The sequence below is a fragment of the Callorhinus ursinus genome, unplaced genomic scaffold (assembly GCF_003265705.2).
Source record: "Callorhinus ursinus isolate GAN/ISIS: 27379988/994484 unplaced genomic scaffold, GSC_fseal_2.0 scaffold7, whole genome shotgun sequence".
In the NCBI taxonomy this organism is placed as follows: Eukaryota; Metazoa; Chordata; class Mammalia; order Carnivora; family Otariidae; genus Callorhinus; species Callorhinus ursinus.
The window spans coordinates 10,586,211-10,600,350 of NW_027397069.1; the positions used below are offsets into that span (position 1 = coordinate 10,586,211).

Here is a 14,140-nt window from a genome sequence, read left to right on the forward strand (position 1 = left end):
TGGGTTTCTTTCTGCTGATTAACAGGTTTTGGATTCAGGAAGACTGAAAGAATATGATGAACCCTATGTTTTGCTGCAGAACGAAGAGAGCCTGTTTTACAAGATGGTGCAGCAACTGGGCAAGGCAGAAGCTGCTGCCCTCACTGAAACAGCAAAACAGGTGAGCCCGCCACAGGGACTGGTAATTAAAGTTCATCTCGGCCGTTCACTCCTCACAATCTGGCACCAAGGGTGCTGTAACAAGCACCCTGTGCCCTTTTCAATTATAAGCCTTCAGAGACAACGCTTCATGACTGGGTCTTAACAACACGTCCCAGGTTGAAGTCGGGTCTGCTGAGAATCGGCAGACTCAGTGGGGGCAGGGGGAGCCACAGGTGTGCATGCTTACCTGTGCCAGCACGTGGGGAGGCTCTGAGCACCGTGGGTTGCTCAGGTGCGCGGGCACCTGTGCCTAATTGCTGAGAGAGACCAGATTCTAAAGAGATTGCCCATGTTCGGTTCTGTGAGTACAGATTCTCCTGTGGCACAGAATGTTCGCCTTTTGCGGACCCATTACATTTTATTCTAATGGGTGCTCACCTTTGAGATGCAAATGTGGTCAAGGCACATCCCGGTCCAGGAAATTTTGAAGAGTTTGGGAAAAAAGATTGTGGGATATTTTCTGTCTGGTCTAGAAAGATCCAGCAGGGAAATGTGTAGGTTGCTTTTCTGTTTTATAATTTGTAAAGAAAACTACATGATACTGACCCTTCTTCCTGCCCAGGTTTCTTCCTGATTCTTGGTTGTTTGGAATTAGGTCTAGTTACCACCTTGTGCTTCCTCTGCCTTCTAGATGATGAAATCGCCATTGGGACAATCAAGAATCTATACTATCTCAATGCTATAGTCTGAGTGGTGCTTGAAGGTTTACAAAGCATTTTCACAGAGATGATGTGTGTGAAAGTACCAAGCACCGTATATGGTGAGAAAAAGGTGCTCAGTGAATAACATTCGGATTATCTGGTATCTTTCCAATAACAGTAATGGAGTATCTCATTGTCTGGGTGTGATGTGAGAACTGAGGGCTGCTTTCAGGGACTTAAGCTAATGTCCGGTATCACCTGTAACTCTTTCTGATACAAGGTGGGAGTTGGATTGATGGAAGGATGGAGGGAAGAGAGGAAACTCACGTGTTCTTGCCATTTGAGATGCATGGCTTGGGTGGAATGAGACCAACAGTCTTTTGAGGCTGTCCATCAGAACTCTTTATCTCTGGGCATTATAATCAACGGGTACATTTTTCTTTTCATCCTCTTTTTGCATTTCCCAGATTTTCACTCTAAGAAAAAATTATTTGTGTAATATCTTAAGCATCTGGAGGAAATCTGTCCTAGTATCTAACAGTACTTGTGTATGAGAGATTAGAAACACAGCCTGAATTCTCTTCTGTCCCTGCTTCGTCTCATCCCCCCTTAGAAATGAAGAGCTGTACTTCCACTGCTCGCTCGCAGGGGATTTCTTTGAATTCTGCTTCTGTCCTCTAAAACTGTTCGGTAAATGGGTATATGTGTGCACAGTGTTATGCTGGGAACTCACATGTCAGATATGTTCCTTAGTCATGCCCAGTATAACCCCAAGAGTTGAGACGAGCAGAGATACATCGTATATATGCTGAGCCCTTTGGAGGAGCAGGATGAAGCTTGGACGTCATGCGCCATGCCCTGTGCTGTGATCGAGCTTCTCTTGTCTTGGTGCTGGCTTAAGAGGCTGAGACTTTGAGAGGGGAAGGAAATTGCTCAGAGTCACACAGCTGGCCGAATAATTGGCAGATTCAGAGTGCAAACCGAGGGTTAGGGACGAGGAAATCTGTATCCTGTACGTACAACGTAGAGACTTACATTGTATGTGAATGTAGAGAAGCTACACTGGGAGCCCTGTGTTGCTTTCACGTCTGAAATGCCGAGTGCTTTCATCTGCTCGATGTCTCCCAGTCAGTCACTGGGGATCCCCTGTATCATCTCATAAAACAGGAATCTCACAAACCCCTTTGTTCTTCGACCTCAGGCATTTCACATCAAACAGATGGGTCCCCACCTACGTGTCAAAGCCTCCATTTTAAGAATGCGTTATCATTGTATATTATCAAGACGTTGAGTAATGAGAAATAAATCACAGATAGTTCCAGATAACATTAAGGTAGTATATAGTTCAACACCCTCATTTTACGAATGAGGGAACTAAGGCCCCTTAGAAGGAAGGTGGCCCTAACTTATGTTAACTCTAGTTTGCAGCAGACGCAGAATTAGAAATCGTTCTTTTAACATGTTTTAATGCAAGTGTAAGGTACGTACAGAAATGTTTATAGGTCACAGAGTTAGAAATCTTGTGGTTCCCGGTCCGTTCATCTTGCACCTCATGTAACAGCACCTCATAATAACATATAAACAGGTGTCACATTTGGGGAGGCCTTTCTGTCTGTATCTTCCTCTATTTCCAATTAACATATAGTGTATCACCCACTTACCCCATCCCCCATCCCTTCCTGTCCAGCAAACCTCAGTTTCTTTCCTGTGGTTAAGAGCCTTCCTCTCTGATTTTGTCTTGTTTTATTTTTCCCTCCCTTCCCTTATGATCTTCTGTTTTGTTTCTTAAATTCCACATATGAGTGAGATCATATGATAATTGTCTTTCTCTGATTGACTTATTTCATATAGCATAATACCCTCCAGTTCCATCCCTGTTGTTGCAAATGGCAAGATTTCTTCTTTTTTTGATGGCTGCATAATATTCCATTGTGTATATATACCACATCTTCTTTATCCATTCATCAGCTGATGGACATCTGGACTCTTTCCACAGTTTGGCTATTGTGGACATTGCTGCTAGAAACATCGGGGTGCAGGTGCCCCTTCGGATCACTACATTTGTTTCTTTTTGTTGCTGAGTCATAGGGTAGCTCTGTTTTCACCTCTGAGGAACCTCCATACTGTTTTCCAGAGTGGCTGCACCAGTTTGCCTTCCCATATTTGCGTCGTTCTTTATCATTTATCTTACACAGTTCTCACGTGTATGATTTCACTTAATCCTCATGGCCGTTCTTTCTTATCCAAGTTCATGGATGAGGAGAGTGGATCAAGGACTCACCTAAGGTCACAGAGCTGGTCAGTGGAGAGCCGAGGGCGAATTGCTGGCTGAGGCTGAGAGCTGCCCCAGTCCATGTGTTAAGTTTCAAAACCCTGCTCCTTATCTTAATCTTATGAGGCGTCCGAGGTGAGGCCAGGTTCTCATAATGGCAGAACATCCCTGTGGGATTTCAATCCTGACACTGGCTCAGGTCCCCTCACTGGAAAGATGTAAGGGAATACACACCCCAGTTCTCACCCCAGTTGAGTATCTTCTTGACATTACTTCTGCATACGCTTGGTCCTCTTAGAACAGGCTATCAGATTGTCAGCTTTTTAAATGTGTGAGCATCAAGTATCGATACATCACTGAGAATGATAACAGTAGGAAGATTAGCGTACGTCAGCAAGCTTTCCACTCCTAAGAGATTGGAATTCATTCTTTTGGAAAGAAAACCCAGCATCTAGGAAAATGTACTTCCAAGTCATGTTCTCTTGACCATGTGGTTATTTTTTTCTGAAAATGTTGGTTGTAGGCAAGCTTACTCACTCTCTGATTGACCCTCATAGATGATCCATGAAGTAGTAGAGAAAGTACCTTTGAGGTACATAAAGTTGAAATGTGCATCAGGTGTCTTAAAGCAACAGAAATGTATTTCTCACAGTTCTGGAAGCTGGAATTTTGAAATCAAGGTGTTGGCGGAGGTGGTCTCCTCTGAAACATGTCTCGTTGGCTTGTAGATAGGCCATCTTCTTCCTTTGTCTTCGCATGGTCTTCCCTCTGTGTGTGCCTGTGTCCTAATCACCCCCATACAGGTCAGAGTAGATTAGGATGCACCCTTGTGACCTCATTTTAACTTAACTGACCCTATCTCCACATACAGTCACATTCTGAGGTATTGAGGGGTTAGGACTTCAACATACACATTTTGAGGGGACACAGTTCAGCCCATAACCAAGGGTGAATGCCTGTCATTCACTCTCTTCCATGATGAAGCAGATCTAATTGAGGTTTTTTGGAGTTCCTTTGTTCCCAGTGTGTAACAGGTGCCATTTTATCTATTTGTGAAATCACCAGATACAGCCCCAAAGTTAGGAAATCCTGATATCCTACGCCCTACGAGCCTGGGCCCGCTGGAGTAGGTGGAGGGAGCGCTTAGCAGCCCCATGGTCCTGTATGTGTCCTGAGGTCTCTGCACCTCGGGGTCCTTATTTGTCATGCTGGGGTTATAGCAGGGCCCCACTTCGCTGCGCTCTTACTACAAGGATCAGATGAGATGGTGTATATACTCACCTGCTTTGAAGAATACAGGGCATTTTACAAACAGAAGAGTTTTATCTCTCAACGATCAGAGGGGGACTGGTTTCTTAAAGACTGTCAATGGAACCCTTACCTCCCTGTAATAACAAAAGAAGTACCCAAAGTTCTTCTAGGTAGCTTTAGAGACTCTTCAATGATTAAAATTTATTTTTAATAAGTTTTTTTTTTTCAACAGATGATACAGGCTAATGCTACAAAATTCACAAACTTTGCTGTTTTTTAAAATAGTTGTTCTAGTTTATAAATAAAACGTAAGTCATCCGCCCACTCCTGTCGTGACTCAGCTCCTCCCTCAGGATGGAGCCCTGGCACCCCTATGACTGTTCTGCTGATGCAGTCCGTGTGTGAGCACGAGCTTGTGCTACACAGCCTTTCTGTGTTTTAAGTGCTGGTGACAGCCATGTTTTGCTTTTTTCACTTAATAGCTCAGATTATATCAATGCATATAGTTATCTCATTCTTTTTATTTATTTTTTTAAAGATTTTATTTATTTATTTGACAGAGAGCTAGAGAGCACAAGTAGGCAGAGCTGCAGGCAGAGGGGGAGGGAGAAGCAGACTCCAGGCTGAGCAAGGAAGCCTGACGTGGGGCTCGATCCCAGGACCCTGGGGTCATGACCTGAGCCGAAGGCAGCCCCTTAACCCACTGAGCCACCCAGGCGCCCCATCTCATTCTTTTTAAAGGCTGCATACTATTTATGCTTTCTCCACTCCCTTCACCCCATTTTTCCTTCTAACTAAGTTAATTGTTTTCTGTTTTTTTTCCCCCAAAGGATGCGCTCTCAGATTTACTTAACTGATTCTTGTATTCTGTGTTACGATTTATCACTTTCTGCTTTTATATCCATTAATTCCTTCCTTCTATGATTTATTTTATTGTGGCTTCTTGACTGCATTTGTTTTCATTCTTTCTTGTTCATTAATACATATATTTTAAGGCGGTGGACTTTTCTCTGAATACTGTTCTAGCTGTATGCGATAAGTCCTGATATATAGTGCTTTTGTCATAGTTAAGTTTTATATATAAATCTACAATTTTGGTTTTAATTTTCTCTTTGGTCCAAGAATTATTTGAGAAAGAGGTCTTTAAAACTTCCTGGTGATGGGGGTTTGTTTTTTCTGTTTTCTATTAAACTCATCAATGTTGATTTTCATTACCTTGTGATCACAAAGTTGTTTGTGCTGTTTCCACCCAAAACCAGTATTTAGTAATACTTTCTTTGTGTTCTAGTGTATGGGCAATTTTGGTGAATGTTCTCTGGACATGTATAAAGATGGACTGTTGTCTGTTTAATGTATAGTGTTTAATAACTTTTAGTTAGATTCACTTTGTTAATTGTATTATTTAGGTCTTCTCTATCCTTATTTATTTTGGCCTGTTGTGATTTAGGGAGGTCACATTATGTTAGTCTCATTGTAAAAAGGTTTTCACTTTCTAGTTCTTGTCATTTTTTGGTAATTTTGGTGCTATGATATTTTAGTCCACAGATATTCATGACTTGGGTTTTTGCTATGAATTATATTTTCTACTATTTTAAAGTGCTTTTCTTTCTTAGATTCATATAATGCACATGGCCCTGAATGTAAGCTGGTTCAAAATTGCAGCTGAGTCCCTTGCTTTTCACTTTGTTCTCATTTGCCTGGTATGTCTTTGTCTTTTAGTATCAGATTATAAATATATCTCCTGCAAATGGCATGTGGTTCAGTTTAGCTCTGAGATTTAATCTTAGTCCCCACCCCTTTTTAACAAATGAATTTAGTCCGTTTACATTTGTTGAGATTATAGGTATATTTTATCCTATGTTATGCTTTCAGCTTTTAGTGTTCTTTTTTAAAACTTTTTAATTAGGATGTATTTCTTTTTTAGTTTTTGTTTTTTGTTTAATTTTTGAGTGATCTCCACCCAACGTGGGGCTGGAATGCATGGCCCTGAGATCAAGAGTTGCATGCTCTATACCGATTGAGCCAGCCAAGGCACCTCTATTTTTTTTTCTTTGCTCATTGTTTTATGTGTGTACTTTTCACTTCTTCTAGGAACACTTCCTTTATTATTACTGATTCCCCATTGTAAACAATGACAACATCTCTTCCCTCTCTCTCTGTGCTCCCACCAGATTTTAGTTGTTTAAATAGCTTTCCTTCTACTATTTACCTTCAAATCTTTAAAAATACTTAAACCCCTATTATTTTACTTACCTGTTTTAAATGCTGCTTTCTCCCTCTCTTAGTTGGCTAAAATCTGTCCTCTAGCACATTGTCTTTCAGACTTTGGGTTGTGATCCATTCATGGGGCTGTGAAATCTATTTAGTCGTGACCAGCATGTCTTAAGACAGGAGACACAAAATAATGGAATGGAGAAAAAAAAAAAAAGAACAGTGTATCTTTCATAGTAATAGTAAATATTTCTTGGAAGTCCTTTCGATAAAGGTGTTGATCTCTACAGAGTTTCAGTGTAATACGAAAAGTACTTACTATTGTGGGTGACAGTAAAAATAAGAGGTTGGAAAACAGGGCTCTCTGTACCATCTTAAAGGAGGGTTCATTGGAGTCAGAATCCCTGACTTTACCACATGTCTGAAGTATTTGCTGCATCTCTAATTTTAATGTTCTGGTTATAAAATTCTTGGGTCACGCTTTCTTTCACTTCGTATGCTGTAGACTTTGCCCTGACATTGTTTATTCATATGGAGAAGTCCAAGGCCAAGTTAGAAGCAACTCAATCTTCTTTTCCTGGATGCCTAAAGGACTCTTTCTTTATTTTGAAGGCGCTTAGTTTTTCCTACGGTATTCTGTACTCTTTTGGTCCCTAGCTTTAAGTCTTTTATTTCTGGAGGTTACCTGAATTATAGCTTTGAAGTTTTTTTGTTTTGGTTTTTGGTTGGTTGGTTGGTTTTTGATTGGAGTCTCCTCTTTTCAAATATCTGTCATGTATATGTTATCTGTCCTTTGTGCTATAAAAGCTGTTTTCTCCTTGATCCTTCTAATTCTTCACAAGTTTCTGATTATGCTTGCTCTCTCCATCCGGTCCTCCATGTCTCATCCTGTTTTATTTCCAGCAGTGGCTAAGTCACTTAGCGCTGCTTCCATACAGCTGTCATTTCCGTGATGCTCTCGTAGTCTCCTTCACTTCACTTTTGGCCCCAGCCAACTCCTGGCTCATCATTTTGTGTCGCTGTGCCGTATTTCCAAACTCTCGGATTTCTGTTGTCCACAGGTTGATTGTTCTACATTTTCTTTGAATGTATTGCATTATATATTTTTTATAATTTTCGTCTCTTTGGTGAGTATTTTTTTGCCGGATGTTTATCTTGTTCCTTTTCCTTACTTTTTTTGGTGTATTTTACAGATCGTGTACTACTTTATTGTTATTGTTATTGTTAAAATAACTACTTTATAGTTATTGTACTACTCACCTCTGAATTGAGTTTTTCCTGGACCATATATTTAGGGTAGCGGTGGCTTGGGCATTATTTCAGGCTAAAGGGAATTCTCTCCTTAACATAGAAGCTCCTTATGACCCAGAGAGAGAATGTGTGTGTGTGTGTGTGTAAGCAAGAGAGAGAAACTGAAAACGCATGTTCATTTAGCCTGTCCTCCTCCCTAGCCTGCAGAGATGAGCGGTTACTTGCATTTCAGTATTTCTCTTCTCCGAGGGCCTCCTCAATGTGTGTGCTTCAGGCAGAGATGGTGATTCTGGTCAGTTCCTCATTGATACACCTTAGAATCTGCCAGTTAGTTGGACACCTGTACTCTCCCGATTGCCGAGATCTCCCATAGCTGTCTCTGCTCTGGCTTACTCCAGCCCCAATGGATCCAGTCGCATATGGCAGCCCATGTGGATAGCTTGCCATTTGGGATTTCCGAGGACTCCGATCTTATCGGAGATGGGCTTCTTCTGCATCTTGCAGCACTCTTGCTGCTGGGGTGATTTCTGAGGGGATAAGGAAGGGGAAGTCCATTTCCATTATCATAAAAGCAGAGGTCTTCTCAGACTCTCTTACTCTTTAACCTTGCCGACACACCTGCCAGTGTGTACACTGGAGTTAGACCTGCTGTAGAGACGAGCTGGAGAGTTCCTGGAACGGAGCTAGGCCCGTGCAGTGTAGTGAGAATGATCGGACAGGGTCTGGAGCCAGAATTCAACATACTGAACCAATGCCTTCTGAATGCAATGTCAATAAAAGCTCCGTTGCTAGCCTTCATCCACGCATGGGCAGCTTTAATAAAAGCTCTGTTGCTTTTAGTGAGGTTTGATTCTACGATGGTTGCTTTATTGACACGCTGGAGGTCGCATACTCAGCGTGCTTTCAGCCTACATGAGAGGCACTGTAATGAACCAAACCCAAGAGAAGGAGAGGGAAAGGGACAGGAAACCCAGGACTCCCTGCTCTTACCGTCCTCTTGTCTTGATCTCGAACTTTTATGGCATCGTTTCCTTGGTCCTTCACAACTGTTTTGAGCTGGCATTACCGTTATCCCTTTTGACAAACGGAGAAACTGAGGCAGAAGCGCCTCCATGACGGGTCAGCCGGCAGTGAGCGGCGGCTCTGCAACTTGGGCGCTCTTTCCCTGCCTCCCCGGTGACTGTGTTCCCTGAATCGGAGGGGTCTCAGCTCCAACCTGGGGGTTCCGTAAAGAGAAAGTCAGAAGCGCCCCAGCGGGGCCTCCCCGCTGTTTAGTTTTCCTCACTCAAGTGGGGTGATGCTGCTCCTTTCCACGGGCCAGGGGGCCCCTTCTCAGAGCGGCCTTGTAATCACGCCCGCCACTTACCGGGCTGTGTCTTTCCTCCGCAGTTTTGTAGCCGGTCGTTAGTCCCCGTGAGGTCAGTCACTGTCTCACTTTGCAGGTGAGGAAGCCCGGACGGAGAGGGCCTGCACGGTTCTTTTCCAGGGTCAGGAGGCCCGGGGAGAGCGAGTGGCGGTGGGCTGCCCCATCCCGGGCTCAGCCGGCGTAACCCGCGGGGGGCAGAGGATGTTTCCTCTCACTTCTTCTAGCAGAGTGTATTCCCAAACATGCCAACACAGGAGGAAATGAAGGGTCAATTCAGTGACTTAATAACGCAGGAAGCTCGCTTTCAGTGTTCACTTTCAGGTTTTTCAGACCACGAAGCTAAGACCCTTTCAATGAAGCCTTGCTAATAAGGACATTTTCTCTGTAAAAAATTACATTGAGTGGGTCATGGGGAAAGGCATCGATCGGCTTATTCGGGAGAGGACTGTCAAACAGTAGAAAATGAAGATGTATTTTTATCTTATTGGCTGATTTTAGTTTCAACAAGAAATAGCTGTTTTTGAGGACATAAATATATAACCATACAAAATATGGCCAGCTTTAAATTTACAAAAAAAAATTAAAAAGTTACCCCCCCCCCAAAGGTATTATTTTTAAATACTTGCATTATAATGGGAAAAGCCTCAGATGTCACCCAGTGCGGTCCAGACATTCTTGGAAAAGTCCTTATTTTTCTCCTTAAGTGACATTTTAATACATAATATTTCAAATGTAATGTTATTTTTGGAGTAGCAAGTATGCAAGCAACAAGAGAAAAAGTATACTTAATCTGCAGGTAGGTGTCCCAGCAATTTTCTTTTTTGTATGTGCAGCCCATTATCCCCCATGATAACTTTGTTGACGGCACCCACAAATATATTTGGAGCCAGGTTTTGTAAGATCCAGAATCGTATGCCTAAGAGACCCAGCTCATGACATGTGTCAACCTTCAGATAGATGGTACATTTTCTGTTTTAAAGACTCAAACAAAACTTTTCACATTCTTCTTTGGGGGAAAAAAATTACATTTGAAGTCCTTTTTCACCCAAACACATTTTGAGATAAGAGCTCACAAGTCTTGACATTATTTCATTTTGTTATGCGCATCTGTCAAGGAACTGAGATAGGATACAGCTACTAAAAACTGATGATTGTGGAACAGAGAAACTTGACAGCATTTCATTCCCTTTATGTTCTGATTATACATTTATCAGAAAACCTGTATCTCTTCTAGTTCAGCTAGAAATTGGTAGAATTCAAGAACTCAAAGGCTTGGCAAAGAACTGTCCTATTATTTGGTATCATCTTACATTTTAGAGAAGTTGCTTGGTTGAGTCATTGTTAAAGCTTTTGCTTCTCTTTTCATTATTGTGGCCCACTATCCACAGATCCCATTTCTATAGGCCCTATAACTGCTTTGCCGCACAAATTAAACGCTGGGATATTTCATACATATACGCCAGCGTTTCAATGCTTGTCAATCAGAGTTTATAAAATATAGGGATTACAACCTGATATTAACAGCCAAATCTATTGTGCTCATTTTATGTGTGAAAATGAGAAACCCTCGTACGGACGCTAGAATCCCTGGCCTCTTTGTCACCCTGTTTTTAATTTATCTCCAGGTTTTGAGTCAGTAAAATGATTTTGCTTTATCAATTTAATGTAGTGATAAAACATATCTGTGAATCAGAATGATCAGAAGCAAAGTGCAGCTACAGGTTGTTTGGCATTAAGCCCAGCCCCGCTGAGGGTTTTAATAGGGCTGCTTCCTTCATAGAAGGGAACGCATCCCTGTTTTTTTAATTATACCTCCACTAGCAATGTGCTGCCCTTCACATGAAGACATGGATGTAGACATGCATCGCCTTGGGGAGGAGGACTTGAAAACTTTTAAACATGTTCTTTTTATACCGGTCTTTCTTCTTCTTCTTCTTCTTCTTCTTTTTTTTTTTTTACAGATATACTTCAAAAGGAATTATCCAGATATTACTCACAGTGACCACGTGGTTATGAATGCTTCCAATGGACAGCCCTCAGCCTTTACTATTTTTGAGACAGCGCTGTGATCCTACCACATCAAGTCTATTCCAAAGACATTTTTTTAAAATAGTTTTTGTACTATGTACCTTTTTTTACACTAGCAAAAAATACTTTACACATACAAGATGTTTGGATTCTTCCTCCAACTTCACTCAGTGATTTCAAGCTCTAGCAGAATGCTGTAATATTTTTTATTTATATGTTATAGTTTTTTTTTTTCCTTATCCAAATCACAGGTGCAGGACACCAGTAAAAGCTGTTAACCAGGTTTGGTGCCTTAAGGAGATGTCAGAGCCAAACCTCATTTTGTTAGGTATAAGACAAAGTTGTCACAGACCTTTTTTTTTTTTTTTTTACAGCCCTCACAAATTACATATTACTTTCCAGTGATATCAGGGATTCTGTTTACTTGAAGACTGTGTGAAGTTGCCATTTTGTCTGGCCACTTCTTTAACATAACTAGGATCCATTATTTCTTCCCAAAGGCCTCTGGTTGAAATCGTACAGATACAACTAATAGGAAAAAACCAAAAATACACTTTAAGTGACATTATAGTGACCAAAAAAAGGTTATATGCTTAGCATACAGGAGGGCAGTATTTAATTACATGTTCTGAAAGACAAGGAAGACAAAATAATGCTTTCTCAACACTGGAGCGCACGTGGGTGATTTGATCATGAAGGACACAAGTGTGATCATCGGTCATCTAGATGTGCACAACTCCAACATGAGGACCATCGCAGCCTGAGGACTCAGCATGTGACATTTTCAGAAAAGGCCCAGCCACTAGCTGTAATTCTGGACCATAGAGCAGTAGTCTTACTTGGATTTCTGTTCTGCCAGCTAACCATCTGTTGATTCTAATAAGCCTTTTTGGTTTTAACCTTTCTTGAAACCCCTTGTACACTGCACGTATAGGTTCTCCTGACTTGGTGAGAAAAACCAAAACTCGTCGCCAACAATGGCGCACCCAGGAGGCTCCCTTTTATGAGCCTGCCCAGGTTATTTTCCTTCTGACCACTAACAGCACTTTGTTTGGGTCTTTCTGATTAGTGAATCAGCAAATCACTGTACTCCCAAGGCCTGCTGCACTTTATTTGAACCATGGGTCTTGAGTTTTTCTGGATGGTGGCTATGGTATGTTAGTTCAAATTGCCAAAGGTTTTTAGGTTGTGGTTTTAAGTGGACTCTCGTGACCTCTAGGATAAGGTGTAACCACCCTCAAGTTGCGCATATATTAATCAACAATGCCCTCATGCAGCAGATTTTCGGACTCTTCAAAGAGAGACGTTTTATAGCATCAAGCCTTAAAAAGCACACACGGCAAACTACACAAGATACATTGAGGGTAGTCGCAGTTCGACTCTTCATATGTAGAAATAATATGGCGAATGTTTAGTTCAGTAAGCCAGTAAGCTGTTCTGTAGTCATGGATAGTATTTCAGGAGACTAAAATGACAGCAATGATGATAATGAGGTTTGTTAAAACAGTGGAAATACTGGAAAAGTGTCTGTTTATTTGGTCTTTAGAGGTTAAAGGCAGTTAAAAAAACAAACATGTTTCTATTTTATTTCTGTTTTAATGTCATAGCATTTTTTTTAATGAAACAAAATTCATTTGAAATAAATTGACAGTTTTCATCTCCATTCTGAGGTCTGTGTTCTGAGAGGGATTACTGACTCATGTCCTTGCTGTTGAAAGCCAGCGGGTTTTCCAGGGACCAGAAAGTGGATTCATTGTCAACTGGTTCTCTTGGCTAACTAGGTGTACCGAATATTCTAAGTAGCTAGGTGGGTTTCAGACAGGTTGAAACAGCTGCTGTAGAAGCCAGAGCTGGTTGCTCCCCTTCCAGGAAGGGAGAGCGTAGTAACTTATGCCCTAGGCTTGAACAGGTATCACGTTGTTGAGGTTTTTTGTTTGTTTGTTTGTTTGTTTTTTGAAAGGCAACTTTGCCCTGAACTAACAGGAAACGTTTATTGTTTCTCCACTGAAATACTGTAGAACATTGGTTCTCAAAGTGGGGTCCCGGAACCGGCAGCATCAGCCTCACCTGGGAACTTGTTGGAAATGCAAATTCTTGTGTCTTTTCCCAGGTCTACTGAATCAGAAACTTGGTGGTGTGGACCGGTAAACTGTGTCTTAATAAGCCCTTAGGGTGATTCTGATGCAGGCTAACGTCTGAGACCCAGTACCATAGAACATAAAGAACTAAGAGCTCATTAAGAAAAACACAGAAAGCCCAATTAGAGAAATGGACTAGAGACTTGAATAGGCACCTCGCAAAATATCCAAGCGACCAATAACCAGAGAAGTGCTCACTCTTATTAGTTACCAGGGAAATGCGATGAGATAGCACTGAACACGCACTAGCTTGGCTAAAATTAAAAAGAATACCCATCAAGTGCCACCGGAGCAATGGGAACTCTCCCGCACTACCATGTGTCTAAAAAAAGGATGTATCAAATAAACAACTTTGGAAAACACTTTGACGGCATTTACTCAAGCTGCATGCCTTGTGATCCGTTAATTCTACTCCAAATGTATACACATGTGCTGCAAGAGATGGGTTCGAAGATGTTCCTAGAAACATAATTCCTAGTAGCCCCAAACTGGAAATAATCCAAAAGCTCATCAACAGCAGAAGGAAAATACACTGATGTGATAAAATACTCCACACCAATGGAAGCACTTAAACCACATCAACGACACAGGTGAATCTCAAAAACTTAAGTCTGCCCCCAAAGGATGTTTATGACTCCATTTATGCAAAGTTCCAGCATAGTTTAAACTATAGTGTCCAAAGCCATGACACTTGCTTCACTTTGGGGAGGTGGAGGTGGAGGTGTTGGTAATTGGGGGAAATAAAAAGGGAGTTTCTAGGATATTTAAGTTTTTTGTTTTT

At 41.5% G+C, this 14,140-nt stretch overlaps 1 protein-coding gene across 4 annotated transcripts in view; it reads left to right on the plus strand.

Annotated features, from left to right (window-relative positions):
* The window catches only part of ABCC4 (ATP binding cassette subfamily C member 4 (PEL blood group)), a 244,418-nt gene extending 230,697 nt beyond the window's left edge, over window positions 1-13,721 (plus strand). For all 4 annotated transcript variants that reach the window (XM_025874666.2, XM_073894388.1, XM_073894386.1 and 1 more), the window contains 2 exons: window positions 26-160; window positions 11,155-13,721. In XM_025874666.2, the coding sequence (XP_025730451.1) occupies window positions 26-160; window positions 11,155-11,262 (243 nt within the window). In that variant the 3' untranslated portion in view covers window positions 11,263-13,721. The remainder of the gene's footprint in view (window positions 1-25; window positions 161-11,154) is intronic.
* The last annotated feature ends 419 nt before the right edge of the window (window positions 13,722-14,140 follow it).